The sequence below is a fragment of the Athene cunicularia genome (assembly GCF_003259725.1).
Source record: "Athene cunicularia isolate RWA chromosome 1 unlocalized genomic scaffold, athCun1 chr1_part3, whole genome shotgun sequence".
In the NCBI taxonomy this organism is placed as follows: Eukaryota; Metazoa; Chordata; class Aves; order Strigiformes; family Strigidae; genus Athene; species Athene cunicularia.
The window spans coordinates 510,867-533,600 of NW_020799093.1; the positions used below are offsets into that span (position 1 = coordinate 510,867).

The window sequence follows — 22,734 nt, forward strand, 5'->3', positions numbered from 1 at the left end:
GGAACCAGGTCTCTGGAGCAGAGCTTGCTCCCTGCTGATTCTTTCCAGTCTGGTGCTCTGCCTTCTTTTGCAGTTGTGCCCACATTTGCTCCCCTAGCTATTGCATGTCTGTGGGTTACATGTCACCAAGATGGCTGGCATGTGACAGCAGTAGAGTCTTGTTTACTTTGCTCCTACTGGAAATGGTTTTCTCTGGAACTGCTCAACAGCTCATTGCCCTGAGGTGGAAATGGTATGATTTCACCATTAAAAAAGTTTAGATGTTATATTCTTTCTAAGTTTGGTGGCTTAGATCACAGTGAATTAAGAAAGGGAATCTTTTAAAGGACAAACTGAAAAAGCAGCCTCTTGCTGAGGGCCATGGTGGGAGGGTCCAGGAGTAGAGCAGGGGGATGAAAGAAGAGAGATTTGGTAGGAGAACATCTAAACACTTTTGTCTAAAAGGTCCAGTGCATGTGGGAGCAGCCATGCCTGCAGTTAGGAGAGGACTTTCTGGTCCTCCCCAAACCAGGTGAGTTTCTTTTCTGTGCTAATGACCCACCTTTCCTCATCCTTCTCTGTTCCTCCCTCACAGTGACCAAGCTGCAGGTGAGCAAGTCGAAGCGGAGCATCACTCTGGTGGAGAACCGGCCCATTCCCCTCAACTGCTCAGTGAAATCCCAAACCAGCCCTGACTCACACTTCGCCGTGCTGTGGTACGTCCACAAGCCCTCTGATGCCGACGGCAAGCTCATCCTAAAGACCACCCACAGCTCGGCCTTCGAGTACGGCACCTACGCAGAGGAGGAAGGGCTGCGGGGCCGGCTGCAGTTTGAGCGCTCGGCGTCAGGGGGGCTCTTCAGCTTGACGGTACAGCGGGCCGAGGTCCGTGACAGCGGCAGCTACTACTGCCACGTGGAGGAGTGGCTGCTCAGCCCCAACCATGCATGGTACAAGCTGGCAGAAGAGGTGTCAGGAAGGACAGAGGTCACCGTCAAGCAGCCAGGTACCACGTGCCACACTGGTGGGATCCTCCAGGCATCAGCTCTTGTGCACGGCTTATGAGCTTGCCAAGCTTTTCTGGTGCAACAGGGATCCTCAGCTCTTCTTTCTGCTACAGCCTTGTCCCCCCCTCCTTGCATCCACATGCCTGCACATCCCTGCACAAAGAAGAACCTTTTCCCCCTTTGATGCAACCCTCCTCCATTTAGGCTGGGGTGGCATGGATTTCAGTGTCCCCACATGAAGGCTGTCCATCCCCCATGATCTAGATCCGTCCCCCATGATCCTCCATGATCTGTTTTGCACACAGTTCGGTTTTACTCTGGTCCTTGTCTCTTTTTCCTCTGCACTGTGCACATGAGATGCGAGTAATGAGTTTAATGAGGTGCGGGGCTGGCTGCCAGGAAAGGAGAAATCTGCTCTGCTGGTGGTTTCTGTGGCAGCCAACATCACTGGTAAAGGTGGGCTGATGGAGGAGCTAAAGAGGGCCCTCACAAACTGGGAACAGAGCCCTCATTTTGTGCAAAGGGGGGAGGCAGGCGTTGTCTCTGAGAGCAGCCTGGACACCATGTCTGCTGGTGAGGCAGAGCATCGCTACTTCACAAGGAAACCTACCTTGTCTCCACTTGCTATGGGTGATTGTTTCTGGAGGAGAAAATCCCTCAGGCAGGAGGGACACAGCAGGATTGCAGGGCTGGGCTAGGATCTTTAAAGCTTTTCTCTGTGTGGATTTGGCTGGCTAGACACAAGCTCTATGGATGGGGCTGTCAGAGGGATATTGAGTATGATCCCCAGTGCAGCTTTGCCTGGTCACGCAGGAAGTGCAGCAGGCCACAACGTGCTGCTCACTGCCACTCCTGGCTCCTCGTTTCTGTCTGCAAAGTCCCCAAGGTGGCTGTGGGACAGTCAGGGAGGGGGGGAACTGTGATCTGCCCCCTCCTTTGCGTTTTCAGCCTCTCTCTGGGAAGTACAGTGTCTGTCGCTTGCTGCAGTGGCTGTAGCAGGGAAGTCCAGGCTGTGACCCTAGAAAGAAGTCATGAAGGAGTTAGGAGTGTACGACACATCATTTCACATAAAAGCTGATTGCAGTCACCCCCCTTGTGTATCAATGAAATTGTAGAGCAAAAATCAGGGACATTCCAAGGCAGCAAAACATAGTGTGTGACTTTGACCTCAGGCCACTTCTCCTTTTGCAGAGCTGGTTTCCTATAATCAGCCATCCGTTCTCTGCCTTTCTTTTCTCCATTTTCCCACAGCAGAAGGGCTTAGTGGTTGGGGTGTGACCGGGCTGCTGCCCTGCCCCAGGAGAATGAGGAAAAAAATGAGGTGTGACCTCCCTTCACAAAGTGTCTGTGCACTTAGGACCCCAGGTCTTACTGGGAGATTATGGGTTTCCAGTTCCCTGTGTTGAATGAGGTGTTGTTGGTGGCTTGTCTGAGATTTTCAGAAGACCCTAAAAAATACAAGTCCTATTTTCCTTTCCTCCTCCCTGTCCCCCCCATAATTTTTTTTCCTCCCTTTCCTCATTTCTTTCATCACACCCCAGGATTTTATCCATGTGGGAAGGGCTTGTGGGGAGACAAAGGACCCCTGCAGCCCTCAGTCACCTTGCATTTCTAATGGCCTTTCCCATAGATAACCGCCTGCAGGTGAACCAGACCCACAAGAACATCACGGTGCTGGAGAACCAGTGGGTGACCCTGGAGTGCCTGGTCAGCAGCCGGACCAGCCCCTCATCCCAGCTCTCGGTGGAGTGGTACGTCTGGCGGCCGGGCCACCCGGAGAAGGAGGCGGTGGCCCGGCTGAGCCGGCAGAGCACCCTGCGCTACGGGGATCTGGTGGCGCTGGGCGACCTGCGGAGCAGGCTGCACCTGGAGAGCCCCTCCCCGGGTCTCTACCTCCTCTCCATCCAAAACGCCACCGTGCGGGACAGCGGGGCCTACAACTGCCGTGTGGAGGAGTGGCTCCTCGACCCCAGCGACCGCTGGTACAAGCGGGCAGAGGACCTCTCCGGACTCATCACCCTCACCGTCAAGCAGCCAGGTGAGGAGGATCTGGTGCCAGCAGCTTTGAGCCATATTCTGCCCTCTTGGGCTGAAGTCATGCGTCACCATCTGTCTGTCCTCAACAGTGGGTCCAGGCAGAGGGCAGGACCACTGCGCTACAAATCATGCTGATGCCTGCTTGCATGTCTTCTTGGGTGAACCTTTGCTTTTCTGGAAGGAGGACGGAGCAAGCCCTGCAAACACTGCTAGATGGGTTTGAGATTGCGTCACCACCACATCTGCAAATTTAATTTTTTACAGCCCTTTTGGCAGATTCAGTAGGATAGGTGTCTGATTTTATTCACGTTTTGATTGAGAATGAGATGGGAGAAGCTGTCTGTGCTTCCCAGGTGTCACCCCAGGAGCAGGATCCTTGCATGAAGGGAGGGTGGCAGAGGAGGTCGAGACCCTTGTTGGTTTCTCACACTGCTGCTCCCCATTCCGTGGGTGAAGAAGCAGATGTGGGGTGTGCAACTCCAGGGGTTCATCTGTCAGCTGTGACAAGGCCTCAGACTTCTTGATGGGGCAGGTGTAGGTTGTGAAGACCTTACCTCTGTATAGACAAGAAGGTACTTACAGGCTTCCTGGCCAGCCTCTTGCTGGTGATAGTGATTCAGGTGGATCCTGCTGCCTAACATCGTGATTTTTAGCTGTGCCCAGACACAGGGAGGCAGGCATCAGGGATTGCTGCAGGTCTTGTTATTTCCAGGATCTAGTGGGGAAAAAAGTGCTACAGAAGTTCAAACCAGGGAGAAAGCTCCAGTTTCAAAGGGCTGTGGATGGGATGGGGATAGGGATAGGGATAGGGATAGGGATAGGGATAGGGATAGGGATGGGGAATGGAATGGAATGGAATGGAATGGAATGGAATGGAATGGAATGGAATGGAATGGAATGGAATGGAATGGAATGGAATGGAATAGAATAGAATAGAATAGAATAGAATAGAATAGAATAGAATAGAATAGAATAGAATAGAATAGAATAGAATAGAATAGAGCCTGACTGCTTCAGGCCTGACAAATATTTACAACATATTTTTAAGGGCACTGTCCAAATGCCTCTTAAACACTTGACAGAGATGGGCCATTGACTGCCTCTCTGGGAAGCCTGTTCCAGTGTTTGACCACCCTCTTGGTAAAGAAATGCTTCCTAATGTCCAGTCTGAACTTCCCCTGGCACAGCTTTGAACCATTTGCATGTGTCCTATCACAGGATCCCAGGAAGATAAGCTCTTATACTAAGTCCTCTCTACTTCCCCTCCTCAGGAAGCTGTAGAGAGTGGCGAGTTCACCCCTCAGCTTCCTTTTCTCCAAACTAGACAAACCTAGAGTCCTTAGCTGCTCCTCACAGGACATTCCTTCCAGCCCTTTTACCAGCTTTGTTGCCTCCTTCTGTCCAGAAGGATGCTGTGAGGGAGAATATCCCCTTACTAAAGGGATATTAAAGCCTTACTGAGATCCAGAAAAACTACATCCACTGTATTCCTCTTATCCACTGGGCAGGTGACCTTATCATAGAACGATATTAAATTAGTTAAACAGGACTTTCCCTTTGTGAACCCATGTTGACTGATGATTGCATTATTCTTTAAATGCCTTTTAATAGTATCCAGTGTAATCTTCTCCATAATTCTTCAGGAACTGAGGTTAGACTAACAGGTCTGTAGTTCCCATGTCCTTTTTGTAAATTGCAATAACACTGGCTAGCTTCCAGACAGCAGGGACCTCCCCAGGCTCCCAAGACCTTTGAGTGATGATTGAGAGGGATCCTGCCACAACATCCACTAGCTCCTTCAGTACTCTGGGATGAATCCTATCAGGCCCCATGGACTTGTGAGCGTTCAGCTGATACAGCTGCTCCCTTGTGATTACAGTGTCTACAAATGGAAAGCCACTGTTCTCTCACTCATGGTCCTCTGACTCAGGGGACCAGATAGCCTGAAGTCTGTCAGTATTATTCAAGATCAAGGCAAAAAAAGCATTGAATCCCTCCTCTTCTTCTTCATCCCTATTAGTCAGATGACCATCTTCAACAAGTATTGGTTCAATGCTTTCCATAGACCTCCTCTTGCTATTAACATACTTTAAAAAGCCCTTCTTGTTATCTGACTGGCCAGTTGCAGCTCTAATTGAGCTTTGGCCTTCCATGTCTTCTCCTTTCATATATGAACCACAGCTCTGTAATCTTCCTGTGAAGCCTGACCTTGCTTCCAGAGATCGTACAATTTCTTTTTCCTCTTGAGCTCCACAAGGAATGCCCTGTTCAGCCAAGCTGGTCTTCTACCCTGCTTGCTTGACTTAGGACACAGTGGAATTGCCTGCTCCTGTGCTTCTAAAAAGTGGTTCTTAAAGACTGACCAGCGCTTATGGACTCCTAAGCCCTCAAAAGCAGATTCCCAGCTAAGTTTCATCTATTTTAGCAACAGATAAGCTGCAAGGACAATTTACCTTGGAAAATATGGATTCTCTAGTTCTTGAGGCAAATGACTCAAGATTAAATGTCTGTCTTAAAGGCTGCAGGTCAATAACAGTTACGGTCTTCATTTGCTGGGTACTTTCCAGCATGTAAAGCAACTGCTCTGCAAGTACTGCTGTGGTGCTTTATGCCTGCCTGTTCCAGCACGGTGTCAGCCTCGTAACTCTGCAACACAGCTGGCAAAAGGGTAAGTTTCTGGAAAGGTTTTAGTGGTCATTCCTGGCAGAGAAGATATGTAGTGTGAAGGAGGAGCTCTCTCAGGGGACAGCACAGCCCTTAACTGCCAAGTCCTTGCTTGGGAAGCTTTGCTGGACAAGATGGCTTGAGCAGAGACCTCCCCCCAGGCAACCCCTGTACTCCACATGCCTGCTCCATTGTTAAGCGCAGCCCTTGGTCCAGGCTGAGAATTGCCAGCCCTGATGGAGTGGGGAATGAATGGCAGGGGAAATCCTTGAGGTTCATTTTGAATTGTGGAAGATGTGGAGTGGGAAGAAGAGAGGGAGTGGGGGGCACTACTTCAAGATCATTTTTTCTAAAAGTGCTTTGTTGTTGTTTGTTTTTCTTTCACGGCAGCCAGAAGCTAACAAATTGACTACACTTAAAAATAGCATAGCTTGTGACTCACATCTCATTAATGAGGATCTCCGTGCTCGTCTTTCAGGACTATAATCATGAGCAAAGTGGGGGGAAAAAAACCTCTCAGCACCTTCAGACAGCAGTTTTCCTCTTTCTGCTTAACCTGCTGAGGTGTGGGAGGATTTGTGTTGATTTCAACAAGCCATTTCCTTCCCTTCCTCCCTTTTTACCTCAGTAGTCCCCGATTTACCTTATCTCAGGACTTACCTCATTCCTGTTTCTGCACAGGAGTCTTCCTGGTGAAAGATGTGAGCTGAAAACTCTCATGTTGCCTATGGCCTGAAGAGCTCTGGCCTTAATGAAGATTTTCATTATGAGAGCATTTAAGAAGTATAGGGCAGGTGCTGTAATGAGAAGCCCCGCTGGGCACAGCAGCCCCATGGCTGCTGAGAGCTGGGGGACAGCAGCCCCCTCCTGCAGGGACACCCAGGATCTGTGCAAGGGAGGGCTTGCCCAGCTCTCTTTGCATGAGGAGAAGGCTCCTCTCTCTTTGGTGAGCTATCAGCCTGCCCTTCTTGCTCAGCCTCCACGTCAGAAAGGGCTTTTTAATCATTAAATGAAAGCTTAGATCCGGACTGATTGCGATCCCTGGAGTACGTGTTCCCTGGCAAGATGACTAAACCAAATGTTAATTGCTCTTGAAGTCAGCCTTTAATCAACTCCTCTTGGGTTCTGGCCGCTGTATCTCAGTTAGGTAGAAACATCTCTTTAGCTTTGCAGCAAGCACTAGAGAAAAAAGACGAGAGACGGAGAATTTTGGAAATGTCCTTGCTCTGTGTGTGCTGATGACATCTCCATAGAGGAACCTCTTACCTAAATAACTTCCCAAATTGCTGGAAAAAATCCTTTCCTCTTCTGTCGTGCTGATTTTCTAGGTTTTTGAGTGCTCTAAAGAAATAAAAAATAAGCGTGGAGTGCAGTCTTTGCACCAGTAGCCGAGGAGTAGTAGTACATTGCTCCTCAGCACATGCACCAAACCTTGGTATTTCCTGCCATGTTCTTGTAACATGTCTGGATGAGCCACAGGAGCTTTCTCTGCTCACAGGCTTGCCCATTAGTTGGTGCGAGGGTCTGCATGGGCAGGGCGGTAGCACGGTGCTCGCAGCCAAGCTCCCGTTTGACCCTGTGCCAGGTGGTGTGCGGTGGGCTGAGGTTGCTGTGCCTGTGGGGTTGATCACAGAGGTACCTGTGAGACTTGGCAGGCTGCGTCAATTCTTTGGGTTTTGCTTGGATCACACCCAGTGCCAGAGTTGTGACAGTCAGTTTGTGCCAGGGTAGGGTGGCTTTGGCGATAGCATTTTGTTCAGTGTTCACCTCTCCCCTTTTGTCATCTCAGATCCCACCCTGCAGGTGGACACGGCCACCGCCAACCTCACAGTGCAGGAGAAGGAGTCCTTCCCGCTGGACTGCAGCATCCTGTCCCGCTCCAGCCCAGAGTCCCACTTTGCAGTGACGTGGTACAACCTGCGGGCCAAAGAGGCGGGTGGCCATGCAGAGGAGGAGGAGGAGGAGGAAGAGGAGAAGGAGGCGGTGCTGAGCGTGGGCCCTGATGCTGTTTTCAGCCCTGAAGCTGGTCGCTGGGAGGGCCGCCTGCGCTTCCAGAGGCTCTCAGCGGTTCTCTTCCGGCTGACGGTGCTGCAGGCTGGCGGTGCTGACACAGGCAACTACTCGTGCCGTGTGGAGGAGTGGCTGGCAGACCCCAACGGCGTGTGGTACCGGCTAGCAGAGGAGGAGTCGGGGACTGTCGCCGTTCATGTGCAGGATGCAGGTGAGAAGAGGCAGTGACCCTCCTGGGGGCATGGCCCTGGCATCCATCCCCTGCATCTTGCTTCAACCATGATAAAAAGGCCAAGGGGTGAGTGGGACTGGGTCTCAACTGCACTGGGACAAATATGTGCCAGTGCTTTTCCAGTCAGCTTGATGGCTCATAACCCAGCTCTTGCTTGGGCTTGAGCATCCGCACTGTGCTTAGCTCTGTGCTGGGGCTGCCCGCCCCACAGCATCTACCACCTGGTATGTCTCAGGTCAGTGGGGGTGGACATCGCCCCCAGCTGGGGTTTAACCCTTCTCGTTGGGAAACATCCTGGAACTTGGCTTAGCTCTGCACAGGGGCTCAGGCTGTGGCATAAGGGTATCTTCCCAGCAATTCCTGAAGCCATCAGATGTTTTAGGGGCCCCAGAGATAACTGGCATCAATGAGAGTTTTCTAGGCCCTTGAGGGAGGTACCCTAGGGTGCTGCCTCTTGAGCTGAGGGAATCAACACTTGTGAGGCTCACCACTTTATAAGATATCATAAAATCTGCACCAGGAAGGACTCCCTAGTGAAACTTTTGGGGTGGATAAAGCCAAAACATGTCCTGCGATAACTTTCTTGTGCTGCTCTGTTTTCCAGTATTGGTATTTTTCTCATAGCCCTGTCTCCTGCATTGACAGATTAATGAGCATCTGGGGTTTTTTTGTTTCTGAAGAGGTTTGTAGGTAGGCCCTGCATTTCAGAGAAGCCAGGAAATGTGACTGTCCTGTGTGTCTTTCCAGGCTCCACCCTGCAGTCTGTCATCTGCTCCAATGATGCCCTCTTCTACTTTGTGTTCTTCTACCCCTTCCCCATCTTCGGCATCTTGATCATCACCATCCTCCTGGTGCGGTTCAAGAGCCGAAACTCCAGCAAGAACTCAGAGGGCAAGAATGGAGTCCCCTTGCTGTGGATCAAAGAGCCTCACCTCAACTACTCTCCTACATGCCTAGAGCCGCCGGTCCTCAGCATCCACCCAGGAACCATAGACTAAAGAGGCAGAGGCGCCTGGGGGGGGACGCGCAGAGAGGGAGAAGCAGAGACACACCAGGAACCCTAAGGAACAGAGTGGGTTTTGTTGTTCTTGTTTCATTTGTTTCTGTGTCTGTGCTCCAATGCGGTGGCTGAGCTCTGTGGAGTGCCCAGCCGATGGGGACATAAAGGTCCGAGGCGTCCTCCAGCGCCTGTGGGAATGCACCCCCTCACCCCAATGGACGGAGGGTCCCTGCACTTGCTGTATATAGTGGACGTTCCTCTCGGATTCATTTTGTTCCCATCAGTTGCTGTCTTTTGGGCCGTTACTTTTTTTTATCGTTTCTTTTTCAATCACTCAAAGAACTGTAGGCTTCCCCTGCCCTCCACACAGCGAGAAGTTCCTAGGGGGCATTTGGTCCTGGGATGATCTTTTTGAAAGTAAATGTATATGTTTTCCAAAACAGACTGGTTTTTCCTCCTCAGACTCGATGCCACAGTGAAGAAGGTCTTTTCCCAAGGTGTGCTGAGCTAGCTCCTCCCTCTACCAAATCAAAGCCAAGTCCACCTCCAGAGGGGTTACCTGGGTTATCGGGAGGTCCATCTCAGAGACTGGCTGTAGCCTCAGCATCTTCTTGCCTCCATCTTACTGCTATCTCAGGAGGGAGCAATTCACCTTTGTGGGAGTATTTCCAGGTCTTGGAGAGACCGAATATTTGGTGCGCTTGCAGTCAGGACAAAAGTAATTTTGTTTGTCTCCAGGAACTGAAGTGGGGGGTGGAAGGAGGACACCTGAAAGCCCTGAAATTGTTGGTATCAAAGGGTGTCCTTGTATGGTCCAGCTTACCAGAGTCATGCTCCTCCCTGGTGTCCATGCTGCCACCTCTGATGAGGCGGGTCCCCTCTGTGCCCTAGTCACCTGGGGACGGGTGGCTGGATTCAGTCTCTGAAGACTTCAACATGACCAAAGTAATGACTCTAGAAAGGGGAAGCTTCATGGTTGGGTTCATGGCCCTGGATGCTTCAACCAAGGAGCCCAGCTGCAGTCATGCCACGCAGCGGTGACATGCAGTTAACCACCATGTGTCACGAGTTTCCCTGCAGCTTGCACTACTTCCCGGCGTGAGCTTGGACAAGGCAAAGAGCCTGCACCGCATCGGTACCCTGGGGGCTTCCCTGTCCCCTCGGGCCGAGAGAAATCTTCCCCTGCGCTTGTGCGTGTATCTGCCATTTTTCGTTTCTGGGGCTTTAGGAGTAGAAAACATTTCTCCATAAGCTCCCCCTCCTGGCAAAGTCACCTGCTCTTGTCGTAGGCAGTCACTGTGGCAGGAAATGCTGTTCTTTCTGTGAAAGATATGGCTCTCATGAACCAAACCAGGGCTCTTGCCACATGGGGCACCTGAGCTCCAGTATCCCGTAATGCCAAGTACCCCTGCCCTGTCCTGTGGAGGAAACCGCCTCCTCCCCCATAAGTGTTATGTCTGGCGGAAGAAAATGTTTGCCAAAAATGGCCTTTGTTGTCTTCCTTGATGTCTTCCTGGCAAATCCGGCCATTTATTTTTTGCAGCATGGCTGAAGCCAACTGGGACGGACAGGCGCAGCTGCAAGACACACACACACACACACACACACACACACACACACACCCCCTGCACCCCCCCCTCATGTGTGAGAGGTGCCATACCCACAGCCGTTGCCCTCCTTGGGAGGGTCGGACTGCTCTTTGTGAAGAGAAGGGGACCTCAGCAGATGCTCTGTAGCACTAGTCGGTTAGACCCTGATGCCTCGATGTTTCCAGAGGTGGTGAAGCCTCGGGTGGGAGATCTGCACTGCACACCCTCTCCCCCAGCTGGGAGAGGACCCACATGACTGTGGACTGTCCCGTGCCAGGGTGTTCTAAGTCAGCCACCTCTACTCTTCCACCAGAATGGCACTGGTTTCTCCTGCTGGGAAGCCCAAATTTCACTCATCCCTCTGCGAAGTCTGCCTCCTCAAGACCTAACTGCTTACTGGCCCCAGCATATGCGGAATATCGCACTCCTATATATAGATGTATCACACACCCACACGCTTGTCTTCCCTTTCTGGATAAGGCGTCTGTAAAGAGAGGAGTGGGATGAGAAGTGAATGGAAATGAAGAACCGAGGTGCAAACAGCAGCAGCTGCAGCCAGTGGGTATTGTTTCGTAAATGTAGTATCTCCTGTACATACTGCTCCGGGCAGGAACTGCAGCTCATTTCAGCTTTAAAGGAAAAAAGAGAAAATGAAGGCGGCAGGAGCCATTCTTTCCTGGGAGAGCACTGTGCTGCGATTGAGCCATGCTCTGCCTCGCCAGCCTCTCTGCTCCAGAGCAGGGCCCTCCTGGAGGGCTGTCTCACAGCCCCGTCCCCCTGGCCGGAACAGGTCCCAGCCCTGCGGTTCCTGCTGTGAGCCCAGGCTTTCCCGGGAAGTGGCTCCCACGGTGGTCCCTGAATGTACCTTGCCGGTGACATTTCTCCCTTGCTCTGGCAGTGTGTTGCCCAGTCTCAAACTTCTCTCTGTTTTTATAAGGCAGACTCTTCCTGTAACAAGTTTTAACACAAAACTTTTCAAACCACTCTCTCTGCTGTAACTTTCTGTAACAAAGCTGAGAAGAAAGAGAGATACCCTATCCATGCATGATGTGGAAAAATGTTTGGGGTTTTTTTAAAAAAAAACCAAAAACCAACAAAAACTTTGTACTATGTTGCACTAAAACATGTTTTATACAACACACCTGAGAGCTGTAGTAAACCGTGTTGAAATTGTGAATCCTATTGCTGCTGTTTTTTGTCAGATTTGGGCTTTCATTATGCCTTTATGCACAGTCCCTGCATAAAGGTGTGCCACACTCCCCCTTTTAGGCAGCCTCTCCCTCTCCCACCACCCCTATTCCCTGATGCATTAACTATCCTCCTGCTGTGGTAGCGCATCTCGTCTCTCTTGCGGGCTGGAGTTTACAAGACACCTTGCACGTTCTGACTCTTCATACTTCTCCCTCCCATCCCTTAATTCATCCCATAATAGAATATAACATTTAACAGAGGCATGTCAAGTCTATTTATTGAATGGGATACACCATTTTTGAAATGCTCTGAAAATAATATGTACTTTGCTGTTTCATAGTCTGGATTTGAAGAAAAAACATGCCTTTTAATAGAATTATCCACAGCAAATGTTAAGCAAATAATCTTTAGTAGCCTTGATATAAGCAGAAGAATATCGTTCGTTACAGAAGTTGCTTAAGTTGATGTAAAATGCACCCTGTTAATTCTCATTACCCACTTTTACCTTGAGTAAGGGCTTGGTCAGTAGTCTTGAACTCTGACATTAACTGAAATAGGGAAGTAGCGTGATACATTCTTACCTGTGTAGCAAAACTGCTGTGAAATTATGCAAAATGCACTGCTAATGCAGCTATACGATTGGGTTTGGGTTTGTTTTCCCCACAGTCATTTGAAACAAAACATATCCTCTGATAAAATAACTGAATTTAAAAAAATATGTTGCCCCCGAACACCACTGGCTGTTTCCCCCCCTCCCTTCAGGGGGTTATCCTGGGCTGCACATGCTCTCTGTGAAGAAGCAGGGGTTTAGCCCTACAGGTGCTCAGCACTAGATGGCAGGGGGTGTCCCCAGCACTCCCCATTGACAGTACTGGCTTGCGCTAGCCATTGCAGGTTTGCCAGGGAGCATCGCTGCCAGCCCACGTACACTCCCTGCGCTCAGGCGTGCATCCCTGACCCCTTCTGACATGCTTGTAAGGGCAGGACCCTGGTTTGGGGCAGTCTGCGGGGGTTTTGCTGCGGGTCCTGCCGCTGGAGCATGGCACTGTTGCACCCTCCCATCAACCCACCTTGTCACTGCTTCCCTCCACCCACCAGCCCCAAGCTGCTAGCTCCAAAATGACCTCCCCTACTGAAGCCAACCCAAGCAGAAAAAGCAGGCCTGGCTCTAATTTACACTCACATGCTTCAGTCCAGTGTGTTTGCAAACAGAGTTTGCAAAACCCTGAGTGAGCGAGGGGCATTAGGTGTGACCCTGCTGCACCCCAGCTGAGGCCAGGTGGTACAAGTCCTTGGCTACCTGCTCCAGGCGGCCCCTGTACTCCAGGTGGGTATAGAGGGAGGTGTGGACCCCCTGGAAGCCGTGCAGGGCCCCCCACCAGCAGGCTGCGATGGCGGCAGTGGAGTCGCTGTCTCCCCCATGGAAGAAAGCCCGGTGAGCCAGCTCTGCCCAGGAGTCCCCTGCGCCCAGTAGCGCATCATAAGCGATCATGGGGGCATCGTGCCCACTGCTGCCCCCCCAGCCATCATAGCTGAGGGAGGTGTAGAACGAATCTCTCTCTTCCACGCCATACCTGGGGGGGAATGTGGGTGGCGAGACTCCATCCAATATGCCTCTCTCCGCCAGGTATTTTTTCCATTGCTCTTCAAAGTAATGCCTGTAAAACAGGAGACGGGATGGAGGAGCTGGCAGAGATGTCCCACCACAGAAGGATATACCTGAGCTCCCTGCAGGTGTGCCGGGCGCCAGCTGAAAACGTGCCACGTCAGGAGCCCTGAGTGATGGCTCGGCAAAATGGTCGGTGTCCCCCATTTGTCAGACTAGGGACATGATTTACAGTAAGAGGCACAAGGACATGTTTCAGTGAGTTAGATTTCCCCTCCCTCCAGCCACGTGGGAGAAGGCAGCCCAGCACCTGCTGCTGTCGTGCTGTGCGGGATTCAAAGGCTCAGAGTGAGAACTGAGTCATCCTCCCAGATTCAGAGTACCTCTGCCTTGCCTGTACGTGCCCTGCGCAGAGAGTGCGCTGAGTCTGCAGCCACATTTGGTTATAACTTTCAAACTGAGCTCAGCCCTAAGCCTGGTACTGTTCCCCAGCCCTGCTTCCCATCTTTCATCAGATCGTAGCTGCTTGAGATGACAAGTCTAGCTACCTCATACTGGATCCAAAAAATGTCACAACTACAAAACCCAAACACAATCTGTCGGGTTTTTGGGTTTTTTTTGCTAAAGTGGACTTCAGAGACTTTCTGAATCAATTCGACCCCGCAGCAGGCACATGCTGCTCTAGGAGCTTATCATAATGTGTACTGAACCTTAAAGTATAAACAAAGCTTGCCCTCTCACACATGAGGTTTATTTTAGTTTTAACAAAGCGCGGTGTTGGGAGCGCAACTCACCATTGCCCCATGTTCTCCTCCACAAAGAAGCCGATATCCTGAACGTAGGCTTTTGCTCGTGGCAGCACCTCCAGCAGCCCCTTCCCCCAGGCCAGGGGGGGCACACCGTTCACTGCGAAAGCTGTGAAGAGAGCTGAAGCCAGGGACCCCAGGTAGCCGGTGGGATGGTGGTGGGTCATTCGGCCGCTCTCAATGCTGACTTGCACCAGGGTATCCAGCTCAGCAGGGTGGCAGAAACGCAGCCCGATGCACATGGAGCGCATGGCAGCCCCGCAGCCTCCTGCCCGGGGGCTGAATGGGACCCTCCAGCCATTCGGCTGCCCCGGATCCAGCTTCAGCGCATTTTCCTGACACATGGCACCTGGACAGGAGTGGCAGAGCCCAAGAAAGAAAAGAAAGAAACAGAAACGCATCAGTAGGAGACAGAGTCACATAACTTGGGAACCAAGGGAAGACAGGGAAGATAGAGGGGAAGGAAGCATTAATCTGCATAATGGATTTGAGCTTCTCCTTAAAAACATTACTTGTCTGCTCACATATATATCCTGCCTTAAATTGCGGTGCATCCTGCATACTCCCAAGCAGACCTGATAATTCTTGTTTGTGGAAATAACTGAGAAGTCTAGAGGGGTAAGAAACAGTCCTCTGCTGATTTATTTACATTGTTTATATTTACATTTCATGTTATTTATCTAATAACTTATCTATAAAACATATATACTATATATATACTAGGTATAATATGTACACATGTATCTAGATAGAGAAACAGATACGAGGTTTGGAGAATCCCTCACTCAAGGCACAGCGAAGTACCTCTGCTTTTTCACTTGTTTAGTCTCTTTACAGGACCTTTTAAAAGCAGAGACCCCACACGACTCCACAGGAATCTTTTCCCATTGCCTAACTGACAGGAAATGTTTTCCAGATCTCCCCTGCTGCAGTTTAGGTTTGTCAGAAAGCGATGGATGTAGTATCTCCCTCACTGCAACATAGTCTGCATAACTGGCTTTACTATACTCCTCTTCAATAAGCTGAAGAACAACTGTACTAGGCAAGACCAAAGGTTTGTCCAGCCCAGTAGCTTGTCTCCAAATACAGCCACTAACTGACAACTACGGAAATACTATAAAAAATGAGGCAAGTCCAATGCTTCCCCAAGAAGACCTGCCTGGCTTCCAGCTGACAGAGGAGCACAGCCTGCTCGAGTCAGAATATAGACCCGAAGCGGTGTGTTCAGTAACCCCCAGCCAACCTAGCCACCATCAGCTGGTCTTAGCTTGAACCCATGCATGCCTTCAGACTCCTTCAACATCCCATGGTAACCAGAGCCATGATTTGTTAGGCAAAGCATGTCTTTTTGTTTTAAACTGCCATTTAATTTTCTTAAGCATCCCTCTTAAAAGAAGCAATGGCCTTTCATGCTGCACTCTATTCAAGTCTGTATCTACTTTGTTCCTCTTCCTTAGTTTTCTCCTGCTCACTAGTCCAATTTTGCCTCTCTTCTGGTGGGAAGCCATACTCCTCTTTGCCCACCTCCATCTCTTTCATAGTTCTGCTACTTACTTTTTAAAGAGATTACTCTGCTGCTTCTTCAGAACCTCACTTGTTAGTCCAGAACGTTCATAGGATAAAGCCATCTGTACAAACACATTCATATTTCAGTGCCTGGCCAGATTCCCCAGCCAAGACCATGAAACATGTTTGGAGAGCTAAGCCCAAATTTTTGTGTGCAAGGAAAAGGAAACAAGTTTAAAACATTAAGTTATCTTTGATTCTCTTCTACCTTGTCTTTTCTCTTAGTCTTCTGGCCAAATCAGAAATACTTCTTTTCCAGCAGAAAGCTAAATTGAGGGCAGGTTTCAAGCAGTTTGTTTAATGTTTTGGACAATGGCAAAAGTGGACTCAAAAGACTAATCTTCTACCCATAGTGTGCCCATTCCTCTCAGACACGCAGGGTAAAAGCAGCAGCTGACATACTCACACACCCCAGATTAGGCCACTGCTCCTATAGTTTGCTGCCTAACTGGGAGAGGTAGCTGATAGACTTGCAAGTGTTCTGCTACTTTGAAAGTCAAGCTAAATAGAATAGAGTAGCAAGGAAGAAGCCTGGTTAAGAAACTTGACTGAACTCTACAATTCAGGAACCTTTTGTGCAACTCAATCACCATGATCACTGCACTAAGTACTTTGCAGAGCTCTTCATCACTTCTGCACCTTCATGTATATGCTCGGCAGTAGGATTTGGTATATACCTGTCTATTTTACCTGCACACAGCATTTATAGCACCCTTGTAACTGAAATAACTCCATATCCAGCTTTAAGACTCACTTCTGGACATGTGCTAAAAATAAATAATGGCTGGCTGCTGTCAGGAATACAGTCATGTGCTGGTCTGTGTCTTTAGCGTCTTTCTTTTCCAGCAGTGTTGTTACATTATAGGCTTATTAGATCAGCACAGGATACAGCCCTCTGTGTTGTGTGAACAGGTGGATCAGCACCCCAAGAATGGTTGTCTCAACTGAAAAAGCAGCTTGATCCTCTGGCTGTCGGGCTATTTGCCACCAAGCCTGTCAACTGAAATCAACTTTGAGTATGGAAACAGCCTATGCAAGTCTCCCCCTGTCAGAAAAAACGGGTTGCCAATTGGCACGGCCCACAGCGCCAGGCCACTCTGAATTCAGCTCTCCTGAATTCCTCACAGCATGACCCAGGCACCAACCAGACCTGATATTTCACTGGCCTCGTCCATGCCTGCTCAGCCAGCACACCAGCCTCTCACGTGATGCCACCATCACACCCTTCCCAGCAGATAAGACCTGCTGGTTTTGTGGTGCCACATGGCCAGCCAACCCCTGGATCAGTCCAGATCTTCCTTACGTATCCTTCTTCATGGTGATTTACAGTGAAAACTGCAGGGCTGTGTTTCTCTGCTGGAAGAAGAAACATTCCAGTAGAACGTTTGGAATGGGTAGCACCGGGTTCTGCCGAGACTGATCACCACCAACCTCTAACTGCACTGCCTGGGAGTTTGTTTCTGTGACATCTCAGAGCGAGAATGTGTTCAGGCCTCTAAATCTGCCTTTCATGTAGTTTATTAATTCAGTGCTGGCTGCTACATATCAAAATCGTTAAGAGGGATATCAGTAGAATTTCCAACTTCATGATGATTAACAGAAAAAGGAGGCATTTTTTCAAAAATCTAACTCTATTAAGCACTGCACTTATGACCTATAACAGGACATTAAAAAGAACCTGTCAAACAAAGCCATGTTTTTAAAAGCTGTGCTGACTACCCTATTTATATATTCCTGGTAAAACAGACCTTCTGCCAGGAAGACAAGAGGGAGGGGGAAAAGCAAAAGGACTAGGGTAGCTTAAAATCAGAATCTGCATAACAAAAGCAAAACGACTCTGCAATCCTGATGGAACTGCAAGAAAGACATTTCTTCAGGACATGTTTGGGCAGGTTGAGACCAGGCATCTCAATCCTTGCTAAAAAGCGAAATTATTCTCACATTAAGTGTAGTCAAAAGAAAATGAGGAAGATGAGAAGGCTTAACCTCTAAAGACAGACTGGTTATTTTACAATACAATTTGCTTGCAGCTTTAAGCATATTACTTTAGGAGATGACTACTGATAACCTGCAAATGGAAAAAAATGTGTAAAACAAACCAGTATACAACAGCTAAGACTCTTGTGATTTATGAAGTATTACAAGTATTATCCTCATGCTTTTAAACAGTTAAAATATTAAAATATTTGGAAGCTGATTTAGGAAGACTAAGCTGAAATCACGTTGTCAGGTCTTTTTTTAAAAAACAGGTTTTAAAAAAAAAACTGCAGTAGGAGTTTCTGAATCGGGAAATTCTGTTTTGGAAATCCACCAAACCCTGGTTAGGAATCCTTTGCACTAACAATAATAATCTAACTTGAGGAGGGTACTGGTCGAAGGAAAGAAGAAATACAAGCAGAAAGCAGTGTGTAAAGAAAGACAACCTGAAGAAGTTTCAAGTACAACTGGAAGCTATTTCTGGAATAGGCTTCCATTCCACTTATTTAGTCTCTTCAGGTGTCTTCAGAGCACAGACAGGCTGTTTGGGATCAATTAATACACATAAAAAAGGTGATTTAAAACAACCACATAGTGATAAATAATTCCACAGGGAGAGCATTTGGACCGAATGAGTTTTGAAGCACAAGGTTTCCTGATGTAGTTGCACTGCAAAGAAGTATGTCCGTGCTTGTGTCGCTTAATTCATTGGTTTCATTATCTGCAAAGAACAATGAATTTGGGGCTGCAACACATCACAATTAGCAATAATGGATGTAGGGATTAACTTGCCATTAAATTAAACCAGTGAGTTCTCTACTAGGGCTGTATACTTAAGGGACCCTGCCATGGCCATCTGATGATTCATAAACGTGTGGGAATCCCTTTGTTACTGTCAGTTTTGGTTTTCAGGTCTGGACTCCCTTGTGTGGGCGAGCAATGTGACTTTCCCCCACTGTTCTGGGGGAATCTCTTCTCTGTTGGGTGAAAGTTGTAGCGGCAACTTTCCATTCTCAGCCTTAAGGGCTGCAATTCCCCCGTGAGTACTTACTTTGGCCTAAACAGCCTTGCCTTGGGTTATGTTCTCAGTTAAAATCCATCTACTCTGAACTGCTGAAAGAAGTTATTGATGTGCAGCTTCTATCATCAGAATATATCAATATGGCACAGAGACTCCAGACTACAGGCAGCTTTTCAGGATATGGATTAGGTATTCCCTTTGGTAGTATGTTAGTGGGCATTAAACTGTTACGTGTCAGGATTTAAGCTCTCAGAGCCGAGTGCCTTTCCTGTGGCCACAGAAGGAGCACTCCAGAACAGTTTCAAGAACATTCCCAACAGATTTCCAGTTTTTTCCACATTACTTTCTCCACTTTCCTTAAAATTTTATGAGGCTAAATGTCCATGGACCCACTAAAGAAGATGCATTTCTTTGTTTAGCTAGATAACCTGACCTTTCCTTGTCACTCCGATTACTGTCCGTAGCAAACTTACTTTTAAATTCTTCACTTCCAAATTGGAACTGCTTTTGGGCTTAGTTACTCACAGAAGGATTGCAGCAGGTGGGCTATTATCCTTAGCTATTAATTACTAACATTTAAATTTTAGGTTCTTCTCCTTTTCATCTCAGGTTTTAATCACCAAGCTTAGATAGCAGAGGCAGAAATATCTTCCAGGTGCTGTCTCACTGCCAGCTGTGGCAGGCCCCATCAGCCGGGGGAACTAAAAGATGCTCCTTTGCTGAAACAGCAGCAAGTCTCTTGGAAGTTTAACCTGAGTCCTGCTATCCTGGCAAACATCATTACCCCTTCCTAAATATTTAATTAATTAGGCCACTCCAACAACTCAGACTATCTGTGCTAAAGAATACTGATATTTTAATTCTTTACATAAGGGTAGGAGGTCACTGTGGAAAGGTAAGCAGAATAATTCCTGCTTAAGTTTTCAACTTGGTTTACCTTGTTGAAAATGCACAGCTCTGTCACACTATGCTCAGTGGCTCTAAGAGAGCATCATCACCATCATCACAGAACTATCTGGGTTGGAAGGGACCTTAAAGACCACCTAGTTCCACCCCCCTGCCATGGGCAGGGACACCTTCCACTAGCCCAGGTTGCTCAAAGCCCCGTCCAGCCTGGCCTGGAACACTGCCAGGGAGGGGGCAGCCACAGCTGCTCTGGGCAACCTCTGCCACTGTCTCACCACTGTCACAGTAAAAAGAATTTCTTTCTTGTATCTAATCTAAATCTACCCTCTTTCATTATAAAACCATTACCTCTTGTCCTATCCCCACACCCCTTGATCAGGAGTCCCTCCCCACCTTACCTGTAGCCCCTTTCAGTACTGGAAGGCCGCTATAAGGTCTCCCCGGAGCCTTCTCTTCCCCAGGCTGAACAACCCCAGCTCTCTCATCCTGTCCTCACAGGGGAGGTGCTCCAGCCCCCTGAGCATCTTCGTGGCCTCCTCTGGACCCGCTCAAGCAGGTCCGTGTCCTTCTGATGTTGGGGGTCCCAGAGCTGGACACAGCACAGTCTCACAAGAGCAGAGTAAAGGGGGAAATTCCCCTCCCTTGACCTGCTGGCCGCACTTCTCTTGATGCAACCCAGGATGTGGTTGGCTTTCTGGGCTGTTAGCGCACATTGCTGGCTCATAGTCAGTTTTCCATTTGCTAATACCCCCAAGTCCTTCTCCTCAGGGCTGCTCTCAATCCACTCATCACCCAGCCTGTATTTGTGCTTGGGGTTGCCTCGACCCCTGTGCAGGACCTTGCACTTGTCTTTGTTGAACTTCATAAGGTTCGCACAGTCCCACCTCTCCAGACTGTCCAGGTCCCTCTGGATGGCACATCCCTTCCCTATAGCATGTCAACTGCACCACACAGCTTGGTGTCGTTGGCAAACTTGCTGAGGGTGCACTCAGTCCCACTGTCTGTGTCACCAACAAAGATGTTGAACAGCGCCGGTCCCAATACCGACCCCTGAGGAATGACACTCGTCACTGCTCTCCACTCAGACATTGAGCTGTTGAGCACAACTCTTTGAGTGTAACCATCCGGCCAATCCCTTATCCACCGAGTGGTCCATACATCAAATCCATGTCTCCAATTTAGAGATAAGGATGTCATGCAGGACGGTATCAAATGCTTTCACCTTTCCCATGTTTAATGTCAAGCCAGAACATTCTTGATATATTCTGGCAACTCCTGATAGGCATGTCTAGGCAATTTCTTCTCAATGTATAAACTTTGCATAGGACTGCTGAATTTGAGTGTTTCCTGGATACTTCACTTCACGCTGCCTGCACTAGTCAAATTAGAGGCCTGGCTTCAGTAGCTCCAATTTAAGTTTAATTCAAGCACCCAGAAGAGCAGCCTCTGCTGCCATGAGCACAGACACAGGCAGGGTCCTCAGGAAAGAGTTGGGTCAGCAGGCCTGGGTGAACTAGGAACTACGGGAATATGTTGTATATGGCTTGGCTACTGCAGCCTGTCAAGGCCTTGGCCCTTCCTGAATACTGCCACACACTGCCAGACCCCGTTGCCTGTGACCCAAACTCAGCACCACCGTGTCTATGCAGAGAAAAATGAGATGATGGAGGTACAGGGTTCAGAAAAGACAATTGTGGCCTGACTGTCCTGTCGCAGAAAGTTGACATGCAGAACTATGGGTTTAATGAACTTAATTATTCCAGGCAAGGATCTTTGTGCCGTTATATATATTTTATGTGTAATTTATTGCTGTTATGAGGAATTATGTATTAATTCTGTTTAAATGTGCTGCTTTAATACAGCATCTCAGGGTGTGCATTACACATGGCTGCATTTCTGGTTTTCATCCATTCAGCATAGGAAAGACACATCCCCAGTGCAAAAGCCAGCATCCTTCCCCTGAATTCAAGGCCAGGCCTCAAACATGCCTCTAAGAATGCTTTGTAAACATGGGCAAACCAGTATCTTCTTCATCTAGTTCAGAGAAGCCCAAAGCACGCCAGATTCCATTATTCTGTTCCCTTTAGTTCATCCTGAAACAAGTACTGTGTGTGGAAAACGTTTGCATTTGCATGAAACAGTTAATGCTATAAACATCGAAAAGCAGAGCCTGAGCTCCAAGCTGCAAGAAATGAGATCGATGTTAGTGAGAGGACAGCCCTGCCCAGACAGTATTATGGAGGGGTTACCTGGAGCTCTGCCCTTCATGTCATTCATGCACTCCTTGTAGTTCTTTGCGATCAGGGAATACAGATGTGCTAAACTTGGGTTTTTCCCAGCAGCTACCAGGGCTTCAGCTGTTGCCAAGTGCATCACCGTATCATCGCTGACTTTCCAACCTTGCATGCTGAAGTTCCCAAGTCCCCCCATCTCCGCCAGCTCCTTGTGGATGGCTGGGCCGCTCTGCAGGAACTCCCATCGCCCGTTGTAATAGCCCAGCGTGTCACCAACTGCGCTCAGCACCATCGACGCCACATAGTTCTCCATTGTCTTAGGACACAGATTTTGCCCCAGGGCTGCTTCAATGCAGAAAACACTATGAAAAAAATAAAAGGGGGGGAGCCTGAAAATAAAATCTTTCCCAGTTTAGTACGAGCCCCTACTGCTATGCTGCAGCAGGCTGGATATGTGGCCTAGCTACCTGCGTCTCCCCCAGAAGATGTATTTCTTCAAAGCACATGCCTCCTCACAGACCTCTGGCCGCATGCACACACCGGCAGCTCCCGGGCAGCCCAGTCCTGGGCCGGGGGGGCCGGCCACGTCCTCCCGGGTGGCAGCGGCAGCCTGGATGACACCGCAGGCTGTAGCCAGGTCAAAGACTGAAGAGCAAGGGCAGGACTGCAGCAATGTGTGCAGGTTATTGGGACCGAACCCACGTCCTACACCTTTCTGCATGCAGCCCACGGCACGAGCAAGGAGGTTAGATCAGCTCCCAGCGGCTTTCTGATGACGTGAGGCAGAGCTTGGCCGTTTCAGCAGCGCCTGGCGGAGGGGATAAACAGAGGGGCCCTGGGCAAGGCTCGTCCTTGCTCCACGACCGCGGGTGCTCGCACAGCAGAGTTGGCAATGCCAGCGGGTACCTT

The 22,734-nt window shown here is 49.1% G+C and overlaps 2 protein-coding genes across 6 annotated transcripts in view; one reads left to right on the top strand and one right to left on the bottom strand.

The window, feature by feature from the left end:
* Window positions 1-11,700, top strand: part of IGSF3 (immunoglobulin superfamily member 3) — a 128,909-nt gene extending 117,209 nt beyond the window's left edge. For both annotated transcript variants that reach the window (XM_026841233.1, XM_026841234.1), the window contains 4 exons: window positions 575-985; window positions 2,617-3,024; window positions 7,477-7,908; window positions 8,677-11,700. In XM_026841233.1, coding sequence (XP_026697034.1) covers window positions 575-985; window positions 2,617-3,024; window positions 7,477-7,908; window positions 8,677-8,927 — 1,502 coding nt within the window. In that variant the 3' untranslated portion in view covers window positions 8,928-11,700. The remainder of the gene's footprint in view (window positions 1-574; window positions 986-2,616; window positions 3,025-7,476; window positions 7,909-8,676) is intronic.
* Window positions 9,716-22,734, bottom strand: part of ADPRH (ADP-ribosylarginine hydrolase) — a 64,456-nt gene continuing 51,437 nt past the window's right edge. For 3 of the 4 annotated variants that reach the window (XM_026841237.1, XM_026841236.1, XM_026841235.1), the window contains 3 exons: window positions 21,841-22,187; window positions 14,110-14,470; window positions 9,716-13,367 (listed from right to left, as the gene is read on the bottom strand). In XM_026841237.1, the coding sequence (XP_026697038.1) occupies window positions 12,953-13,367; window positions 14,110-14,470; window positions 21,841-22,138 (1,074 nt within the window). In that variant the 5' untranslated portion in view covers window positions 22,139-22,187 and the 3' untranslated portion in view covers window positions 9,716-12,952. Of the gene's footprint in view, window positions 13,368-14,109; window positions 14,471-21,840; window positions 22,190-22,281; window positions 22,729-22,734 lie in introns of those variants that run through there. The other variant, XM_026841238.1, reaches the window with a different exon arrangement.